The sequence below is a fragment of the Petaurus breviceps genome, unplaced genomic scaffold, assembly GCF_028583685.1.
Source record: "Petaurus breviceps papuanus isolate PSGF00001 unplaced genomic scaffold, PetGlider_PUasm1.0 90702, whole genome shotgun sequence".
In the NCBI taxonomy this organism is placed as follows: Eukaryota; Metazoa; Chordata; class Mammalia; order Diprotodontia; family Petauridae; genus Petaurus; species Petaurus breviceps.
In genome coordinates, this window is record NW_027187317.1 from 6,531,018 (window position 1) to 6,553,055 (window position 22,038).

General features: G+C 34.8%; 1 protein-coding gene across 11 annotated transcripts in view; it reads left to right on the top strand.

The window, feature by feature from the left end:
• The window catches only part of ESRRG (estrogen related receptor gamma), a 696,148-nt gene that overhangs the window by 452,122 nt on the left and 221,988 nt on the right, over positions 1 to 22,038 (top strand). The window contains exon 1 of one of the 11 annotated variants that reach the window (XM_069066029.1): positions 13,709 to 16,252. The exons of 9 other annotated variants lie outside the window; for them this stretch is intronic. In XM_069066029.1, the coding sequence (XP_068922130.1) occupies positions 16,197 to 16,252 (56 nt within the window). In that variant the 5' untranslated portion in view covers positions 13,709 to 16,196. Of the gene's footprint in view, positions 1 to 13,708; positions 16,253 to 22,038 lie in introns of those variants that run through there. One more of the 11 variants, XM_069066036.1, reaches the window with a different exon arrangement.

A 22,038-nucleotide genomic window follows, 5' to 3' on the forward strand; every position in this document is an offset into this window, starting at 1 on the left:
GTTCTTTTACGTTGTGGTAAATTTTTATTGTCATTAACCTGGACCTTCAGCCACCCTTATGGACAGGTGTTTATCAAGTCATGTGGTTTGTTTATCAACCACCATGGTTTGAGGTGGGATTGCTCTACTGGGAAGCATTTTGAATGTTGAATGTTAAGCTTGTTCCTTTGTATGGTTTAGAAATCTCTGTTGTCCAGAATTGTACAGATAAGGCAGCCCCATTTGCTTTATTGTCAGGCCTATGAAGCTGCATAGAAATGCTAATGTGACATAAGGGGCTGTGCTTGGGAAGGTCTTGATGTTTTTTTCTCTTACTGTGCAATCCCCTACAAGAAAATTCCTAAGGAATATAAGATTTTGCCTGTGTGTATACAGACATACAGAAGCACACACAACCATACACACACAGAAGCACTTAATTAGCTACAAGTTACAAGCAAAGACTTTGCCAAGGAAAATGCATCCCTGGTGTAGATGCCTTTATTTTCATTCAGTGACACTGCTCGGTTTTTAACTCCCTTATCAAGAGCTGCATGAACTGCCCAGACTAAATTGGGAGCATCTCCATACTGTTTGACAAATAGATTTTTTGTAAACTGATTTAGCCTTTTCATTGTTTGCATTTCATTATATAGCAGACTTCATGTCACAAAATCGGTATTCATTCAAAATAGAGAATTTAGAGATAGGAATGTAGCCAGATAAAAAATATTGCACAGGTCAGGCCTATTAACCATAGAATAATAGCAAGTCAGTGATCCAAGGGGTTGTTCTTCAGAGGGGAAGGACTAACATAAGTGAGGTCAGGAATCAAACCTTAGGACTTTAGATGTGGCTGTAGCCAGATTTACAAGTAAACCTACCGGGAAAACTAGGAAAAAACGAAGGAGTTGGGTAGCATATATTGTGCGAAGGGGAATTCTACCCTTTTTATCTTAAACCTCATAACTAGGGGTTGAGGGTGAAGGGAGAATAAACATTTGGATCTGTTTAACTGCCGTATTCTATTTTGAAATTCTCCAGCTCAACTAGATTTAGTAGAATGAATCTTTTTAAAAGGAAAGAAGGAAGAAAGAAATTAGGAATGGAAATGGTTCTCATTTCCCTACCAAGTTCTTTATAAGACCAAGCCTATTTAGCATTTTCAGAATACATATCAAGTTAAGTCCAATGGAAGAAAACAGCTTCATCTAGGCTGGGAGAGGTTGTTACTGCTTAAATCTTTACAGGGAAGTGGGGAGTAGGTAAGATCAGTAAAGAGATTTTGTGTCCCTTCTTTCAACAAACATTTATTAGTCATCTGCTATGTCTTAGGTACTATGTGGGATAAAAATTTTAAAGACACAGCCTCCCCCCACAAGGAGCTTACATCTAAGTAAGGTGTTCAAATAATGGTCATACCTTACTTAATTTTTAAAATAGTGTATTGAATTTTTAGCATGAATTTGTCAAATTGGAAATTTGCTCCTAAAGCAGTTTTGACTCTAAAATATTAAATATATGAATAATGTCAAATAATATGTTAGATACCATGAGTCAAGAATGAATTACGTGTAATTGTTTGGTTCAAGTTATTTATTTGGTTCTTTGTCCTATGAAAATCTGGCATCAGTAGCAATCAAACATGATGATAACTGTAGTTTGTAGCTTTTTTTCAATATTTTTGGAATAGTATTTCCTTATCTTCTGTTCTCATGGTGTTAAGTAAGTTTTAGGGGAATTAGTGTGATCCCATGGCCTAACATGTAAAGCACGCGCAAACCTATACAGAGTTGTTTTCTTTTGAGGGGGGAATGGCAAACATTATTGTTTTATTAGTGAACTTTCCCAGGGTACATATGCACTCAGTATGTTATTTATATTATATTGGTAAATGATGAGATTCAAAGAAAGTACAGATCTTCATTGGTAGAGCCAATGAAGGAAGTGTGCTCATCCCTTGGGTTCCCTGTTCCAGTGCAATCACAGATCCAACCATAGTCTCTATCTTGATTCTGTAGAATGGGTCACTAGCTGTTTTGGTAGGCTAAGTAATCTATTTTTTAGACTTATAGTCTATTTGCAAAGTTTGTTTAATAGTAGCTTTCATCATAGCTTTAGAACTGGAAATGACCTTAGTCCAAAATTTGCTTGTTTTCTTAAGTTCAGAATAAAATAAATGAAATTTTAAAATAAAATAAAATAAAATCTTGCCCAAACCAGGCATTTTGTATATTAAAATGCTGAAGGCCAGGGACATAAAGTGATTTGTCTATGGTCATCCAGTGGTATAGATAGGATGAGAACTCATTTTTTTTTTGACCCAAAATTCAGTTGTCTTTTATTTATGCTGCCTCCTGTGGTGTTACTGAATCTGAAGTCAGAAAAGTCTAGATGCCTTTTACCACTGAGTGAGTAAGTCACTTACAGTCTCTTTGTCCTCATTTCCTTTTTGGTAAATGGGGATAATAATACTCACAAGTTAGTTGTAAATATAAAATGAGACCGTAAATATGAAAGTGTCTTATACCACACCAAAGGGACATATAAATATAAGCTAATATTACTAAGTAATGGAAGAATTATTTACTAAATCCTATGGCCCACTTGCAACAATTTCCAACTCAGTCATCTTCAAAACAGATTCCCCATTCTCAATGTCATCTAATCTCTTTTCCCAAGGATGCTTCTAGAAAATCCAAGAATCTAAGAAAGGATATCTTGGTTTTAGCTCTGGTTAAATTAGTCCTATTGCAGTTATTCTTACTTTAAAAAAAATTCCAGTTACAACTTCTGTCTCTAAACTTTTGGTTCTGCCTAAAAAGCTTAGATAGGGAACAGATGATGAGTTTAAGAGACATATACCACTAGTTTTTCCCCCAATTTTAAAGACATTGGAGAGGTGAGACGAATTAACTGAAAGAATCAGAAAAATTTGAATTTGTGATTTGAAATTGTGAAGACTGGAAAAATTAAAATCTGGTCAACTGACTCTTGGTTCATTTGGACTTCTTTATTTGAATTAAATAGAAGTTCTGTTCTTTAGTATGTATGACTTGATTTGCTTTATTCCTCCTTCCACCTCCATCCGCTTGATTCTATTATGAAATCTAAGTATCATCAAAAAGTATCTCTCATCTGCTATATCATATGCATATATGTGGGAGTGGGGCAGGAGTGGTGGTGCAGAGGTTTTTTTGTTTGTTTTTGTCTTTTTTTGGAGGGGGGAAGGTAGGGCAATTGAGGTTAAGTGACTTGCCCAAGGTCACATGCCTAATTTTTTTGTTTTAAGGGTCTGAGGTTGGATTTGAACTCAGCTCCTCCTGACTCCAGGACCAGTGATATATTCACTGTGCCACCTAGCCACCTTCCCCCCCTTTTTTTAATATAATTTTTTTACTTTTAATTATTAGAGCTATATGCACCATAAACAACTTGTGGTGTGACTTTTTTTTGGAGGGGGAAAGGCAGGGCAATTGGGGTTAAGTGACTTGCCTAAGATCACACAGCTAGTAAGTGTTAAGTGTCTGAGGCTGGATTTGAACTCGGGTCCTCCTGACTCCAGGACCAATGATCTATTTGCTGTGCCACTTAGCTGCCCTGAGAGTAATATGTTTTTAAGTAAAACTCTGAAAATGTGCCTGTGGATTCAAGAATGCCCATGAATTGTTTTATTGAAAACAATTTGGACCAGCTCAAAGTTAGTGATATATTTCTGAAGATAATTTCAATGTTTAAAGAATGGTTACTTTAAATTATTTTAGACTTTTGTAATACAGAAATGAAAAAACATACACAAATTTATCTTCCAATCTTTCTTTGGTGTTGGGCAGCCATTCCTTCAATATAAAGGAGGAAAAATAGAGAATATTCTAGAATACAGTCAATTTATATCTGTTGATTCAGTGTCCCTGGGGAAAAAAAAGCTTAGTCTTCCTTTACTTATGTAAAGGATGCTTTCCTTTTAAACCAAAATCTACTTGCATACAGTGTATTTTTAAGTGAGGAGAAATAATAATAATAAACATTTAGATTAATTTTAATTTATAAAATTAATTAATTTATAAAATTAAAATTTATAAAACACCTTTAAGTGAAGGTAGGTCATGAAAGCGTTGTTATTCTCACAAGAGATACTTATAAATTTTAACACAAATTTCACCAACAATTTTGGAAGACAGTTCACAAAATTCTTGGTGGTGTATCAGTAGAAAGATTGTTCACAGCATAAGTATGGTTGTGGTATAGCAGTACATTTTGGTGAAATGATAGCAGAACTAAGTTGTCATAGACTCAGATTCTCATCCTGTGCCCTTGGGCAAACTGAATATAAGTTACTAAAGAGCATGATTTGTGCTTTTGTTATCTTTGTAGCTCCCCTGTGCTTAGCATATGGCTTATATGGTCATTAAATTTAAAGTAAATTCCACTCTCTAGGCCTCAGTTTTCTTATCTGTATTATGAGATATTTGGTTTGAACCAAGTGGTCTCCTAAATCCCTTCCAGCCCTAACATTCAGTGAATCTGTGGTCACTCTCAACTTAATTGTTTCTTTATGTATGTCTCCATCAAGGATACTGCTAATTTACTAGTCTTTCAGATGTGTTCCTGTAATTTGCTGCAGAATGCATGAGGATGGAGGTATGGCAGAGTTCAGTAGAAAATGAAATAAAACAATTTATTTATTTAAATAAATAGGGTAAAATAGAACTATCTTCTCATTATAAGAATATGAATCAAATCTGATAAGAGTAAGCCAAATATTTATGTCTATACATCTAAAATATTGATTACGATTGAATAATTGAGTAGGACTAACTGCCTGATCAATAAGAATGAGACTGATAGTGGAACAGGAACTCAGGCAGTAATGGAAAGCTCTAGCCACAAAAATATCACATTAGGGATAATAATGTCTCATTTAATAATCTTCGTTAATACAGTGGGGGGGAAATGTGAGCTTCCCCCTTCCCAGTTGTCTTTGCTATGGAGTATCCAAGATCAGATGTGTAGACCCAAGGGACATAGTTCTCATACACTGTAGTTTAAAGACAGTACCAAAAAGAGGAGCAGGGAAAAGGGGAGAGACCCTGCCCTAGTTCCTCACTTAAAGTCAAAGCTTCCTCAAAAATCTGCCCCCTGGGTGTCTTCTGGGTACTCTCTTAAACTCAGCGCATCCAAAATGAAGTTCCTTACCGATGTTCTCAGACTTGTTCTTCTTCCCTTTCTTGTTTCTGCTGAAGGTACCACTCTCCTCCCAGTCCTCTAGATGGACAACCTAGGAGTCATCCTTTATTCTTTCCTTTCCCCTCCCACCCACAGTGAGTTTCTAAGTCTTGCCCATTCTGTGCCCACAATACCATTCTCCTGTGCACCATTCTCTCTATGCGTGGTGCTGTTCTACCCTAGTTTATTCAGTTCCTTATTAGTTATCACCTGGACTATTGAGGGAACATCCTAAATTGGTTTCCGTGCTTCCTGTTTCTCCCATCTCTGATACATTCTCTGTACTACTTGCAAAATAAGAAGCTGGTCTGAACACGTTACTCCATAACTAAAAGAGAGTAAATCAAGAACTCATCAGTCTTGCCATTTAAATCCCTGCCCAATCTGTTACTAACTGGATCTTTCTATACTTACTTCACATTACACACTTCAATGTACCTAGTGTGCCCACCAACCTGGTCTGCCTCCTCTTCCTCATATTCTGGACTTGGGTCCATTTCTCATACGTGATTTTTAATCTTTAATCTTTACCCTTTACTTTAGAATCCATCCCCATAGTGTGAGTGCTGACTACCTTCCAACTGCCTTGTATTTATTTACAGTACCTGTATTTTGGATTCCCCAGTAGAATGTAAGATCCTTGAGGACAAGGTTTATTTTGTTTCTATCATGACCTTAGTGACAAAAGATTATGACTTGAATAGAGTAGGAACTTAATAAATTCTTGTTGGATTGGTTAATAAAAGGAAAGGAGATAAAACAAAAGTAGATGGAAATTATACTGCTTCAAAAAAATCTTCCAAATTAGCATTGGGAAAAGTTATTCTGCCATTAAATCTTATCAGGCATCTTCTGATTTCACATTAAATGGACCTGGATAAGTAATAACTGACATTTCTGAGGTAGGTTGTTATTATTTTACCTAAATCATCTTATTTGGACCTCAGAATAAACCTGTTAGGTAAGTAAGGTATCTACATCTTACTAAAGAGGAAATTGAAATGCAGAACGGTGACTTGCCCATGGTCCCATAGCAAATTAACAGCTAAGGTGGGATTTGAGCAAGGTTCAGGCCTCTTTAAAAATAGTCCCACTTAATAAAAAAGGGGATGGAAGCTTGACATTAAAAAAAAAGAATACAACTCCCTGTGACTTAGTAGCATGAGTTGAAGAAAACTGACAATTTCATTTTCCACAAATATGGAGGGTAAAAGGGAATGTGAGAGTATTTTGCAGAGGTTATATAATGTTCTGGTTTCTTACCTAAAGAAAAGATTTCTACTGTAGCATATCAAGAACAATAAAATATGTGCCATGAAATAATGTAACAAGTTTTTCTGAGGAAAATAAAGCAGAAAAAAGCCCTGAAAGGAGGGATTAGGATGGGTTCTAACAAATGTCAAGAGGTTAGAGGGTGAAAAGTTATGTCCTAGAGTAGGAAAACAAAAGGATCATTAAATTATTAGTGTTATTTAATAGTTTCTAGTAAATTCTCTGAAGAAAAGAGCACCTGTTTGTGTTTCACAAAATTATGAGTTTTGCAATGCCCAATGTTTTGCCATGACAATGGTCAGCAAGTATTAATCAAAGGAAAAAGAGACAAATTGTGGGTGTTGGCATCTTCCTGCTGCGAGATCTTGAGTAGGCCTTGTATTGACTTGACATGAACAGGTGGTATATTTTTTTCCAAGAGCAAGTATCCAGGACATGACTTGTCATACTTGACAACTACTACCAACTCTTAGTGATTCATATAAGGATATAGGATACTATTTGAAGTAACTTAGAAATTATCTAAAAACTAATTAAGTCTGGCTAACTAACTGATATCAATTGATAAACATAGCAGAAACCATATTAGTGGGCCCTTGTAAACTATTAGCATTAGAATGTGAACTATAAGCATTAGAAACCCTCACCCACTCAGGACAGCCTTCAAGGTATATATTATCCACATTCTGGGGCCCCAACTTGTCAGTGTCCTTGGTGGAATTGAGCTTGCAATATATGAAGAATATATACAATATATAAAGAAGCTATAAACTTGAAAGATGATGCAGTCTTTAGGTAAGAATCAAAGGAGATAGGGCCAGTCACTTGAACTCAAGAAGGAAATGAATGATGAGTTATAGATGCAGATCAGAAGCTGACTTTAAGGCAGGATTTAGTAACGAAGACAGATTTTTACTTATCTATATATCTCCTAGAACTTCCTTTCTGTTAAAAAAAAAAAAAGGATAAGCATTGAGGATTAAGACTGCCGTGTTTCAGTTAAGAATGTCAATAATGCAAATGCCCAGAAAGAGTTATCTTATGATAGCTACCAGGGACAACAAAAAGCAGTTTTTAAAGCTTTTGGGGAGCTCGGAGGGGGTGGGTAAGAAAATTGATACATAGGTAAGACTGTTGTGCCAGGAGCATGGGACAGTGAAAGGCGATGCATGAGTGAAGGCAGAACTACTACAATTTTATTTTACTTCTGCTTTTTCTACAAAGGAGAATGATACAGGGAAGTATAGAATAAAAATGGTTAATAGGGGGTTGATTTGCACTAGAGAAGAGAGGAAAGAAAGATGGAGAGCTTATCCATGTGTCCCTCAGTGAGTCAAAGGCACTGGATAAGATTAACTAGAACTTGGAGTTATTGTTGAATCATTGTTTTGGTCTTTGAAAGAAGGTTGAGAATTTCCAAAAATGGCAAGAAGGTAGATGATGTTGCTTTAAATGATAGTATTTAGAGTTGTCATTTTGTAAAGCACTTAGCACAGTGTCTGGCACATAGTAGACGCTTAAATGCTTCTGTCCTTCCTAATCCAAACTCTTCCTCTTATATGTGAGAAAACAACCCTAGAAACCCTAGAAATAATTTGTCCAATGTCACACAGGTAATCAGTAGCAGGGAGGCAACTAGGTGATGAAGTGGGTAGATAGAGCACTGGGCCTGAAGTTAGGAAGACTCATCATCTTGAATTCAAATCTAGCCTCAGATACTTCCTAGCTGTGTGACCTTGAACAAGTAATTTAACCCTGTGTTTGCCTCAGTTTCCTCATTTGTAAAATGGGCTGAAACAAGTGAACAACAAAAACAACATAAATAGCTGAGCTAGAATGTGAAACCTGGGAGTATAAACAGTTGTGATTGTTGAGGGCAGGTCTAATCCAGCACTCTGTTAGTTCAGATTTGATTTTGAGATGAAATGAGGTACTCTAAAGTGACTGAATAGTTAACAGAAGGAAGTTTACTTTGCCCTAGAACAGTAAAGATATGCAACAGATAGACAGTGGCTTTTAACTTCTGGACTCTGCCCATTCTTCTCCACAATTGCATCTACACCAAACCCCCCAATTGATTCGGGATCATTTTTTTTTTTATGCTCCCAGGAATCAAATCATTTAGATAATTCCAAGAATTAGGATGTGGAAGATCCTTTAAAAATCATGGCCATTTTGTATGGATGTGATTGGTGAATTAAGGGAAATTCTTTAATTTTTTTTTTTTTTGAAGCTGAAAATAAGTACTATTTTGCAAACATGAGTACTGGTGCATGTCTTCCTGTACCAGTATTCCCAAACAGCTATGCTCTTTGGCAGGCAGTCTGAAGAAATAGTTAAAGGTTAAAATAGCTTCAGCCTTTGTTAAAATTTACCACTTTAATATTTAGGGTTCTAATTTAGTGAAGAGTGAATTAATCTGTTCCTTTTTTTTTTCTCATCACTGATGAAAATTGTCTTTGATTTGTTTAGTTTTCTAATTCAAGTGGTAACTGAGCTCTGAAAAAAAATGTAGTCTTTAATTATGTTATTTGCTTTTCTGCAACATAGAGTTTGATTGGAGGAAGCTTAACAATGCAGAGTAGTTGTGCATATATTGATAAACTACAAACAGGTTAAAGACCCTAGAGAAGAGAAGGTAATAATCATGGGAAGTGGCAGGTATACCACAATTAATAACCTCAGATCTTGGTTTAAATTCAGATACTTTTACTTGGCTTTGGCTTCTCCCTTCTCCCCTTCCAAATATGGAAAAGAGGTATAAAGTCTCTCTTCTTTTTTAAATATCTCTTGGGTTAGAATTGCTTTTTTTCCCCCTATAAATGACAGTGCCGTTTCCCTAGAGTCCTGAATAGGGTGTGTCTCCTAGAATGAAAATTCCAAGGAAGATATGCTAAAAACCAATGTTGATGTTTAATCCTTTACAACTGATTAATTCTTTTCCACTTTTTTCGATTTTCCCTGTAAAGTGAGGAACAGCATCACATATGTGAAAGAAGTCAATAGTATAGTATTTGTGGTCTCTTAATAGAAATTGGTTAGCCGAAGAGGATACCATATGGCAATTCCCCATGGGCTTTTGTTTTCATTGTTTAACCATGATAATACCCATGAAAAGAAACATGTCTAAAATACCTGGTTTGAGAAAGTTTTACATTATGCTCAATGACCAGACATACTTTTCCTCAGGTCTGATGAGGAGCGCATTCCTGTGTAATCCTTGTAGGTTATAGTTTTGGGCATGGAAAAGATTTCCAAGGCAGTGTTACTTGCTAGTACAACATGATGTGGCTTCTTGTTAATCAGTGAACATGAGAACAAAGAAAAAAGGGAAAGACATCTTGGAAGTGAAGCATAGGTGTAATTAGTATTACCCATTACTGATCCTCGGTTGGTTGGTTTGTTTTCTCCTACCATCCTTTTACCTTTCTCTACTTTGAAAATGTGTCTAACCCAATCTTTGTATTATATTGAACAGAAATATGTATTTTGATGATTGATTTAAGTAATCTGTTAAATTTGGAGATCTCCCTCAAAGGTGGGAGAGGGAGTTTGGGTGGGTCCTGGGAGGTTCTTTTAATCAACCACAATTGTGTCACTAAAATCAAAGGCAGTCAATAAACCAAAAAGACAACCAATAAGGGAAGAGAAAGTCAGAAGGTAATGGAGAGAAATATGTAAGAAAACTGCTATAATTTCTCCATTTCCATTTATACTCACCTGTCTTTCATTTCTGACATGAAAGAATAATAATATTCATGCTTCACTTTATTCTAGTTAGTATTGTAGGGAAAGTTGCATAAAGGTTTCATATGCAGTTAGGAAGTATCCTGTGTAAATCTTCCCTGTTTCCCCCTGCACTGGTATTGTAGTAGATTGTGCCCTTGTGCGATGTTATTAGCAAATGTGACAGCACACTCATGTCTTTGGCAGTGTGTGAACAAATTTAGCCATTGTACATTAAATCATTCCCTTTTGGGTCAACTCATGCTAGAAACAGTAATAAGAACAATAGCATTAATGATTAAAATCCAGAGGCAAAGAAGAGTTGAAAGAAGATGTTTTAAGAGTGATAGAAGATAGACTTATGTGTTGGAAATCCCATCCATTCTCTCTTTTTTCCCTTTCCTTCTCTTTTAAAACACATACACGCACGTTTGGGTTTTCTTGGGCAGTCAGTCAGCTTGTAGGACTTTCCTCAGCAGGCAAATTAACTTAAACATGATGTACTTTCTCCTACTCCCACTCCACTCCGACTTGTTTTTAGTCCCTATATACTAACAAGGGATCAGTAAAGATTATTGGTATTTCCATTGGGGGAATATTTGTACCTCGTCTTTTTCTTGTGATCAGGTACCAAAGCAGAGAGGAAACAAATAAGCAAAAACCACCTTTCATCTCTTTCTTCAATTAGTAAGATTTAAAACTTTAATACCAATTAGGGTTGATTAATGAAGAACTTTAAAAAAAAAGTATTTTAGAAGAAATATACCTACCAGATGAAGAATTTAGCATCTTTCAAATCTGAATATTAAACATGTCCCATAAAAACTAATTTCTTTAATTTTCTGTGTAAAATGTGGTTTGGGAATAGGAGGAAAAAAATAAAGGGGAAAAATATCAAAGCAGCATTGGACTTTACTAATTTTGGACAATAATAACATAGTTGTGATAGAGTCAACAATTTATTGCTTTGAAAAGAAATAGAGATTTGATCTTAGGTTTGTTGTTTATCATAATCATCTTTCAAGTGAAAAGGCTAATTTACTCTTTCTATAGGAATATTTTAAGCATGATTATCATAATATCACAGCTGCCTGAAAAGGTCTAAAATGGGACCTTGACCTTGAATATTTTCTGCATTTAGCTTGTAGTGCTTAACATTCAAGAAACAATATAACCAACTCATTTATTAATCTATAATTTCAAAATGTTAACTCTTACTCGAAATAAAACCCATAGTGATCCTTAAAATCTTGCAGCAACTAAAAAAAGTGCATTTGCTGTTTTAATAGAGTAAATGTCTGAGATTTTCAAGGTTTCTATTGGGAATACACTAGAACTAAAGTAAGTTTTCCCTTTGGTATCACACTAGCTTATGATTTAATTTTTACTGACATTCCAGCAGTCATATTATTAGCTTCACAAAATGAAAGTGAAAATAATCCTGTATTAATTAAACAGAGTAATGGAATTCCTTCCTTTAGTTTATCTGAGCTATTTTAGACAGTAACAGACTTTTTCTCCTCCCCCCCATCCCCCATTTCCCCTTTGAGCAAGCTTACATAGAAAGGGGGTTTGATGGGTTATAATGGAAGTGTGGCAGCTAGATGTGGTGATTTGCTATGCAGCCAGCCATTTAATACACCTCAGATAATTGTATTCCCCAGTTTGGGTCCAGGCTGGAGGGACAGGATAACTTTTGAATATGTTTGTACATTTTGAGGAATTTTTTTTTAAATTATTGATATCAATTTATCCAGTCTTTTGTGCATCGCAAATGAAAGACATGTTTTAAGGAGTTGATGAATTGTTGAGATTTTGGTAGTAAATGCATGTACTGCCATCATTCTGACTTTTGAAGGAAGGCATTCTGCTTTGTTTTCAGGAGGCAAGTTCATGTTCTACAAAAGGCATATTTTAGAGTTTGGATTTGAAAAGAAAAAAATTAGCTAACACTCATCTTAATTATTTTTATAATAAATATTAGCTCTGAACAATGATAGATAAAAGATAACATACAAATTCATAGTGTACTTTTTTAAGCATTATAGAATTGGGGGGAACTGTCATCCCAGCTAGTTTAAGCAGCATTCCCAAAGTCAACAGCTATTGCACCTTTTATAATTTTAAAGGTACACTTAGCTTTTTGTGGAAAAAAAGCAAAAATGAAAAATATGAAATAAAAACTCCTGTGGCTCAAAAGTAGTATGACAGTCATGGAGAGATTTTAGTACTAATCATTCAGTTGTAGGCATGTATTTGAATTGTGTGCTCATTTTTATGATTTTTCCCAGTAACTTTTTAGAGTATTGAGAAAGGGATCTAACTGCAAACAGCAATATATTTGATTTTTTTCATAGTGCAACTTAAAATGCAAGAAGAGTAAGCGTTTTTTGACCAACTTTAATGAAAGCATAAGAAATCATTGCTAAAATTGGCCAGGTTGTAGGAATTAGGATATGATTCTGATTGGAGAGCGCAAAGACCGAAAATACAATTTTAATGTGTAAATAAAGAAACCTTTTCTGGTTTATATTTATATGGAAAGAAACTTACATTTTTTACTTGCCTGGTCTGGGGGAGGTGTGGTTCTTTAAAGTGTTAAAAGTGAAGGAGACATCTTTACCTTGTGGCCTGTGGGTTAGCTGTGGTTTAAGGATAAGGTTGTTTAGAAATTCAGGAATTACTGGGTTGTTTAAAGATGAAGATGTTGAAAGATTTACATAGGGATAATTATATGCACAGTCTGATGGTCTGATATAGACCTAGCTCATTAATGTTCTTTGGGAGACAGTCAAGAAAGCTTCTTTTATTTGACTCCATTATTCCTGCTTTGGTAGGTTTTATAATGTGTAGATTTGATTGCCTGAATGTTGATATGTCTATCGTGGGTTTTTGCTAGATTAATTGAAATAGAAAACTATTGTTCTATATACAACCACCCCTATCTTTATAACAGACCCCTTTCTTCACCTTTTCCATCTCTCTACCCCCCTACCATGGGGAAGTCTCTATGCATAGGAAAGGTTCTTGGGATGACTTAACTGTGTTTCTTTATAAAATGTCCTGGAACCTGTCCCAGAAGTTTAGTGCAATAGATTTTATTTTAAAATTTAAATTGGTTAAACTGAATTCAAGACAGTAGGAGTAATCTTAGGTCCTTGACTGGTAGAGGTGACACTTTGGCCCCAAGGGAGGAAAACACACTACTATATGAAGTCCAATACAATACTTCTGGTCATTCAAGGAGCAGGGATTGCAGTGAAGGGAGCTCCTTGCCTGGATCAAAGATGGTTGGTGGAAAAGTCGTGATGGCATAATAGGGTAAAAATGTGTGTTTTGAATGTGTTTGTGTATGTGTGCATGTAACATGGAGGAATTCATACCTGAATATGAAAAGTGTACTTAAGGAAATGTACCACACAAAAATCCAGATAGGCAGTTCTGCAGACAAGTAAGTATACAGAGCATAAAGGTTAATTTTAAAATACTGAAAACATGAGATAACTTAGGTTTCTTCAGGCAATAATAATAAATTTGCCTAGATATTATTTTCTTTAGAATAGCTCTTTCAAAGGAGTAATAAACGCGGAACTGTCAGCATGATAATTCAAAGGAGTATGAATACAGCAAGGAGACAGACATATAGATGCCTTTTAACATAGTATTTGAGGCTACTTGAGATCATGGCTTTTTATCAGAAGGATTCCTGTACATTGAAATTTTCTGTTTGCATGCCTAGGAAATATTTGCGATTGAATCAGTAAGTGGTAATAATTTTAGGTTATTCAGAAAATTTGCATGATATACCATGTGTTTGTGTTTCTAATGCTGAAGTTCTTGTATTTTTAGGAATTGTTTTTTTTTATCAAAATGCCTTTGAAAGCGTTTTTACTTTTTAAAACTGTAAAAATGATTCAGTAGCTTGATTTAGATTTGATAAAGGCAATTCTTTTTTTGTCTTTCTGCTGTCTGCAGAGTGCTTGGATTTTCTTCTACATCTCAGAGCTCTTTTAATTCACTGCTCACAACCAAATTTACATCTTAATTGCAGAGTTCACATTTAACAATATAGACAGCATAATGCTACTGGTAATTAAGCTTTTACTACCTGCTTTTATACAGTAGTCACAGACATAGTTTTGCTATGTTAGTTCCGATATAGAAACTTGCATGCATTTAGACCCCAAATATAAGTAACCAGGCCTACACTTTTAAGTCTGGTTAAATACATGGCAAAAGGAAATTGCCTTCCCCTCTGGAAGGACAAAATCCATGTATGTCACTTTTTCTGTTCTGGACTTTGACTTGGCCGTTCTATTTTAATATAGAAAAACCAGGAGATTTTATGAGAGGGTGCTTGAGTTCTGATTTAGTGTTATTAACACATTCTGTGTATGTGTACTGATTGGTTTTGATATCAAATATTGGTATTTTCATCATGTAAGGCTCCAGGCTCAAAAGATTTTGTGAGCTTCACATATGAATTACAAAATTGTGTTACATTCTCAATGAGGTTGCAGTTTTCTTTTTGCCCTAGAAATATCTGAGTTCCAGTGTACATTAGAGTTCATTAAAATAAAAATACGTAGCTTACCGGAAAAATAAATGTTATTTCCTTATCTGAATGTTACATATTTTAAAAGTCGTTTAAAAAAACAAACTCATAATTATTTATTCTTCTATTTTTCTTAATCTACTTTTATGATCTTATTTCAAACTGCTTCATTCATTAACTTGTCTTAATGAGAGGCCAGGTGTCTGAGTCACAAAAGATGATATTTTGCCTGGTCTAGGTTCCTACTTAATTTTGAAATGTGCCATGTATGCAAATATATATGCACATGCATATGACATGAAATATGCACTGATGTCAAAATAATATCTGTACTTCTGTTTCCCACTCAGGTGGGAAGCATTTTTTTTTTTGGGGGGGGAGGAAAGTATAAAATTAAGAACATTTATATTTCAAATTTTAACAATGTCAACTTTCCACAATGCAGTCCTTATCTAGTTAAATTAAATTTGTTTGGATTTAATGTGCTATAATCACTTCTCTCAGCTCTACCCTAAGCAAGTGGAAAAATGATTGATTCCATAGTTGCGTATTTTCATTTTGTGAAAGTGTGCATTGAGCATGTTTAGAAAGAGAAGAGGAAGTGAGAGGTATATAAATTATATGCATATAAAATTTAGTAATGAATTCTTTTGTTTCAGTTGTGTAGACTACCATATTTATGCAATCATTGCTACCTGAAAATAAACAATTATAGTGAAAAAAAGTAATTAAGCATCTTAGAAAAATATTGAATTTTAAATGTCCACTACAGATTAAAAAAAAAAAGAGATATAAGAAGTGAATGAGAAAGTAGATTGAATAATGAGGCAAAAAAAAAAAAGATGTAATGGAACATAGACAATGGCATCATAAACTTATTTCTCTACCTTATGTAGAATTCTTCCCCAAATTAACTGTGAGTCTGGCATGTTTTCTTCTTTTCAAGGTAACAGGCAAAATGTACTTTAGGTTTTTTTAAAAGAAAAAAAAAAACCTTCCAGTACCTAAGGAGTTAAGTTAATTATGTTCCTTTGTAGCCTCTCAGAAAATATTTGTAGCATTTAAATCTCTCTTCCCTCCACCCCTCCCTTATCTGCCCACTGTTTTCAGTCCTCTTTCTCTATCTCCACCCTCTCTACCTGCCTGGTTCTCCTCAATCTGTGCTGCCTGGGTTCTCCTCTCCTCTGATTGGCGGAAGCTCTTCCAATCTAGAGCTCGCCTGGGCCAGTGGGACTGCATATGTAAAGCCCTACTTCATATTAATAAGCTCCAATCGGGGCTTTAAGTCCTTGATTAGGAGAGTGTGAGAGCTTTTGGTCCCAACTGGCTGTGCCTATAGGCTTGTCACCAGGAGAACATTTGTGTTAATTGCACGGGGCTCTGTCAAGGAAACTTTGATTTATAGCTGGGGTGCACAAATAATGGTTGCCGGTCGCACATGGATTCGGTAGAACTTTGCATTCCTGAATCTTTTTCCCTGCACTACGAAGAAGAGTAGGTACCCTTTTTTTTTTCTTTTTAAATTGAAAAGATACAAATATATATATTCGCACCCTGATTCAGGTAACGATCTGTGTATTTTGTGTGCATGAGTGGCTGTTTGTGTCTGTGTTGTGCCTTTTGTGCTGAGGGTGATCTCCTAATTCAGTAAGTCGAGAATTGTTCTCTGACTACAATGTTACCTTTGAGGCGAGGCTCGGTAACTGTCAGTAAAACAGCTGTGTGACAGTCACTTCTTATTCAGGTGCTAAGAATAGGCACTTGGCACCAATGCTTACTGAACTGTTAAAATGCATCTTTTACTAGGACCCATTTTCCCAAGGAAAAAAAAATGTTTTAAAATACAATATTCAAAAATGATTTATACTATTGAGTGCCTCTTATGTATTTGCAGTTTGACAGATATTTCCATCTCCCTGTCATTTCTTTCCTCACAGAGTTAGAGGGAAAATTGCACATTTGCTAATTCTCCTTCAGAGAACAATTTTAAAACTAGCCTCCTGCAATTCAGGTCGAGAATAATGTTATTTGCATGGTTAGCGTTAAGTCAGCACTTAGCTGACAAATCAATCCATTAACTAACTGGGGATTTTCACACATTCTGAATATTAACAACAATACCACCACCACCACCAAAAAAAAAAAAAAAACCTAAAGAAGACAGTCTGACTTTTAATATTTTACACTCAAATGGGTTATACAGAGAGAGCAGAGTTATTTCACTTATTATCTCCACAAGATACAGCAAAGTACTTTGGCTCTTACACTCAGTTTAATTTGTATTTATGCATATCTTTGTGTACAAGCCAGTTCATGTAGAGATTACCGAAGGGGGAGAGAAAAGGGGGGTGGGGGTGGTGTTGAATGAGGAAGTAAATTAGGTATTCTGGTGTAGATGAGCAGATCATAAACTTAATTTCATCCTACAGCCAGAATAAAATATTAGTATATCCCGGGAGCTGTCACTGGTTCATCTTTCTTTTGAATCAGTTATATTGCTTTCCTTTCACATTACAATAATACAGAATGTTGTAATTTTGAAAAGGGTTCACTTAGTAAACACTATGTCTGTGGTTTGTGGGGGGAAAATATAAGGATATGTTGAAGAGACAGTGTATTATAGGTAGATGTCCACTAGCTGTCCTTAGTGACTGCATATTGCATTGCTCTTTGTAATTAAGCCAGAGATGAAAAGTGACTTGCAGTTGCAGTCCTGTATGTTGGTGGTTTTAGAGAGAAATGTGTGTGTGTGTGTGTGAGTGACCATGAGTATGGGTGCACTCGTGTGCATGCTGTGTACACCCTGGAAAATACCCTGGGAGAGTTGGGCTTAATCAGGGACAGAGAAATTATGGAGAGGGGGCAAGTTGCTCAGTTTGAAAAATCAAATAAGAAAACAGTCTTAAAATAGTAGGGGTTCAAAAATCACAAAATAAACAAAGGTAGAATGCCCTGTAAGATGTGATTTGAAGCTTAGTACACTTGGAGTGGCTGAGTAAGATAGTATAAAATGTCTTCATATTGTCCCAAAAGGGGGGGGGGGGAGGAGATTACCAGGGAAAGCTCACTCAGGTTCTGAACTTTCTGTCAAAAATAAATAAGCAAAAGAAAAGAAACTTTAATAGGTCCTTAAAAGGGAGTCTTTTTACCTAGTTTTCTTGAATTTATCTTCTTAAAGCTAATTTGAATAATTAGTTTAGATAAGCCTCTTAAAGTAGATGCAGTTAAATGAAATCAGGGCACATGTCCTTTTGGCTGTGGTGCAAGATTCAAAGTAGCTCATGCTTTCTTTTTTGGCTCAATTAAAAGTCATCTTAAAAAAATTCAGATTTATTATCTGGATGCAGTTCTGATGGTTATGTGGTTCACTGGACAGACAGAAAGATCTAATGCTAAGCAACACATCTGCCTCTCTGTCTCAATTAATAAACCACAGAATTTATACATGCTATTAATATTCATAGTAATTGTACTTGGGCTGTACCTCCATCACGTGTATATACACAGAAATCAATCCAGAGTCGTGTAGTTCCAATGAAAATACTGGAAAATTTTGGCATTGGGTTCTGTAAAAAAAAAAAAAGATTTATTACTTAAAATCTGACTAAATTAAGGGAGCCTGAAATATTAACCTCCTATTACGTTTCCTTGATTTTAGGCAAGGGCATATGCAAGAATACAGTACTTTGAACCTTGTTTCACATTTATGTTTTTAATAGTAGTACTAGTTAATACTGTAGTATAGGAAAATAATGTATCTACTCATTTTGACATGTGTCAGTCTAATCATTCTAAATGAGTGTGTTCATCACACGAAATCCCTTTCAACCTCTGATTAAAATGTAACATTGACTACAGGATTACAAAGCGGACTTAATTTTACTGACTGTTTTAACAGCTGTCCCAGCTGTTGGAAGAGGCAATGAAATATGGCCGTGAGATACTGTAAAACAGGGAAAGGGGTGAGATTGTTTTGTAAATTTAAACATGAGAGCTGAATTAAAGACCTAGAAAATCGAACATACTTGTTTATTTGAATTAACTGCTCTGGGCCACACAAGTTTAGTCACGTTTACTCTGTTTTCATTCACTTTTCTGTTCTATCACCCGATGTCTCAGTCCTCCTAGCCTTTTTGCTAACCTTTCTTTTCAAATCACATTAAATAGAAAAATTCAGATTCCCCCAAGTATTTCAAGGATTTTTTTTAAACCGGTAGGGAGGGAAAATACATAAATGAACAAGAAATAAAGCTGGAATCAGAGTAGGTGCAATTTAGATAAAGAAGATAGATAAGGTCTTGCCTTTAGTCACTTAGATAGTATTTGATATGAGAACTATGAGCAGACATTGTCACACTATTTTTCTAATTACAATCATTTCAAACTCCAGACTGGGACTTTGTTAGTTTAATGTCAAAGCTACATGGAATTAATTAACTTGTTATTTTTTTTTTTAATTAGAAATACCTCCAAACTCAAAGTAATAGTATTTTGGGACATAGGTAGGAGAAGTGGTCAAATTTTTTTTTGGGGGGGGGTGGGGTCTGTGGTGTGGGGGAAAGGTTGTAAATGAGTGGGAGTGACAACAGATTTCATTGGAGTTTGCTTCAGGTTCAAAGTCTTGTGGCATTTCACATCACAAGTATTATAGATATTTAAGAAATCGCTTCTATTAAAAAAATGAATTAAAATGCCTGTGTTAAAATCCCATAACTCTATAGCCTAGGTAGTCAGACCATGTATATTACATAATATCAAATTTCCCCCTACAAATTAAGTCATATAGTGAGTGTCCTTGAGTCAATGAAATGAATTTTGTGTTTCCTTGAATGTAGATAAGGTGCATGTGTTTCATTGTGTGTGTGTGTGTGTGTGTGTGTGTGTGTGTGTGTGTGTGTGTGGTATGAGTTGCATTCCTGGACACTTAGTTCAAAGTTTTTAAAATCCTGCTTCTGCAGAGATGGCAGGTTTTCATTTATTAAGGGTGGAGGTAGGTGAGGATTGGGGAAGGAAGGGTTTTGGCCAGCCCCTTTTATAGTGATGGTTTCTCATTTTAATGTGTTTATGGTGCTTCTCTTTTATTTACTGAGTGAGCCTAGTGTGTTTCAGCAGTAATTGACCTATGTTATTAGGAAAACCATTGTGAATATCCATTAATTATTTTGAATGTATTTTTTTTTCAGTTTTTTACAAAGTAACATAATGTGCTTTAAAAAAAATTCCAATTTGGAGATATTTGATGTGTTTATTTGTAACCTTTCTTGTAATATGCATGTCTCCAACCAGTTTTATAATTGTTAGTCTGTTTATAATACTAACAGGTCTAGAAGAAGAGCCTATTTCCCCCCTTTAAAAAAAAGTGGTAAAAATAAGTTAATCAGAAATGAGGATTTTAACCTTTAGTTTTTCAATCTTTAGAAATTTCAGGCAGCCTCTGTGTTTTGCGTGTTTTAATCAGGTTTTAAGTCAGTTAATAGTACTTTGGGAATTTTTAAAAAAAATATTGAGCCAGCAGAAAAATACTTGTGCTTCCAACGTTGAGAAAAGATAAGGACCTTCTCATTAGGCAGGTCCTATTTTTGCAATTAATTTCAGATCCATGGTGCTATTCATCAAACAGAGCAGGTAACTTCTCTGATTCTATTTAACAATACTTTCACCATACCTCATTCCAACAAGCGCCAGAAACAAAGAACAGACTATTGTTTTTGAAGATAGATAGCATTCAAACCCTATCACTTAGGAAAATACCTTGAACAGTTTTCTAACATAGTGACTAAATAAGATAATAATAAACCAGAGTGATTCTTTGTGATGCTAAAGTACAGCAACCTTTGACATTTAGGATTTTGCTTACATGTCCTCATGCCATAAGTAAAATTTAATATTTCAAACAAATGGACTTTAGAAGTAGTAATTTTTATGAATGTAGTTAATATTATTGCCCTTTCTAGTTTCTGCTGTTAAGATCATTATCAGATACTAAGAATAAGAGAAGAGCTTTCAGTTATCATTTCAACTGAAGTTTTGTATCAGATCAGTTCTGAATTTGTTTCCCAGAAAATTCATGGAAGAAGGAAACAATAAAATGTTGATCTGTTATAAATGCCTATGAGCTGCAGTTCTATCCAGTTCTCTGGAGAAATTCTGTGATTACACAGGGGCAGTTTGTTCAGTTTTTATCTCTTTTGCATCCACTGGCTTTGTGTTAAATTGTCATTGTCCTAAAGCAGATGAAATAGAAATTAATTGCAGTTTTCGACAAGCTCTGACAGTGAAATATTTAGCCCCTCTGCCTCCAATCATACTTATGTGTATGTTTGATAATGGAGGGATGACGCCAACAATTTCTGCAGCTTAACGATGTCCTTATTAAATGTTCTTTTATATTTTGTGCATTTTTTAGAGTTAATTATTGTTTTTATATACACGTGTATATAAACATGCACGTATATTTACTACTACAGATTTGTAATTCACACATTTTAGATCATAAACCAAAGTAATTCTACATATGTGTTCACATACCTGCACATGAAATCTGCATGTTTCTAATCATACATATAAAGGAGTTTTTCTAAATTATATATACAGAGAAAAGAAAATCCATGCTCTTAATAAACTTTTACATATGTGTATTTATGTATCTACTTTTAAATATATGTATATATACTTTTATATACATTCAAAATTGGATCCCAAGTTTTCGCTGTATTTGCCAGGCATGGCATGTATCTTAATCAGATGGTTTAAACACTGCAAAAGAGATAGGCAACTTCTTAATTTAATTTTGAACTGATTTTATTTTATATTAATCACTTACATTTGTTGTGTTTTCATTGATGTATTAATCAATAATGTGCACATGTATGAAATTATAATTATATTGAGATATTAAATTCATAATTTTATGATTTGTATCCTGTATCCCAGTAACATTTTTGAACTAGCTTTCTTTTCATTCTTTTAAGATATACTTAATATAGATCATGGTAGACTTCAAACAAATAAAACCATTAATTTCATTTATCTTTCTTATATAAACACCTTCCTTAATTTTTTTTATAAAAAGGAGGTATGCAAGACTATCTCTCCCTCTCATACAAAAAAGTGAATTGCTGGCTTCAGAATTCTCAGTTTTATTCTGAAAGGGTAACTATTGTGATTTAATCCAGTTAAATATAAAGAGATGTAACTGAAAGGCAGCAGTTTAGGTGCTATGTTTTGTGTTATGTGATTGAAATTTTTTCTTACATTCTTAAAAATAATTTTGGAGCATA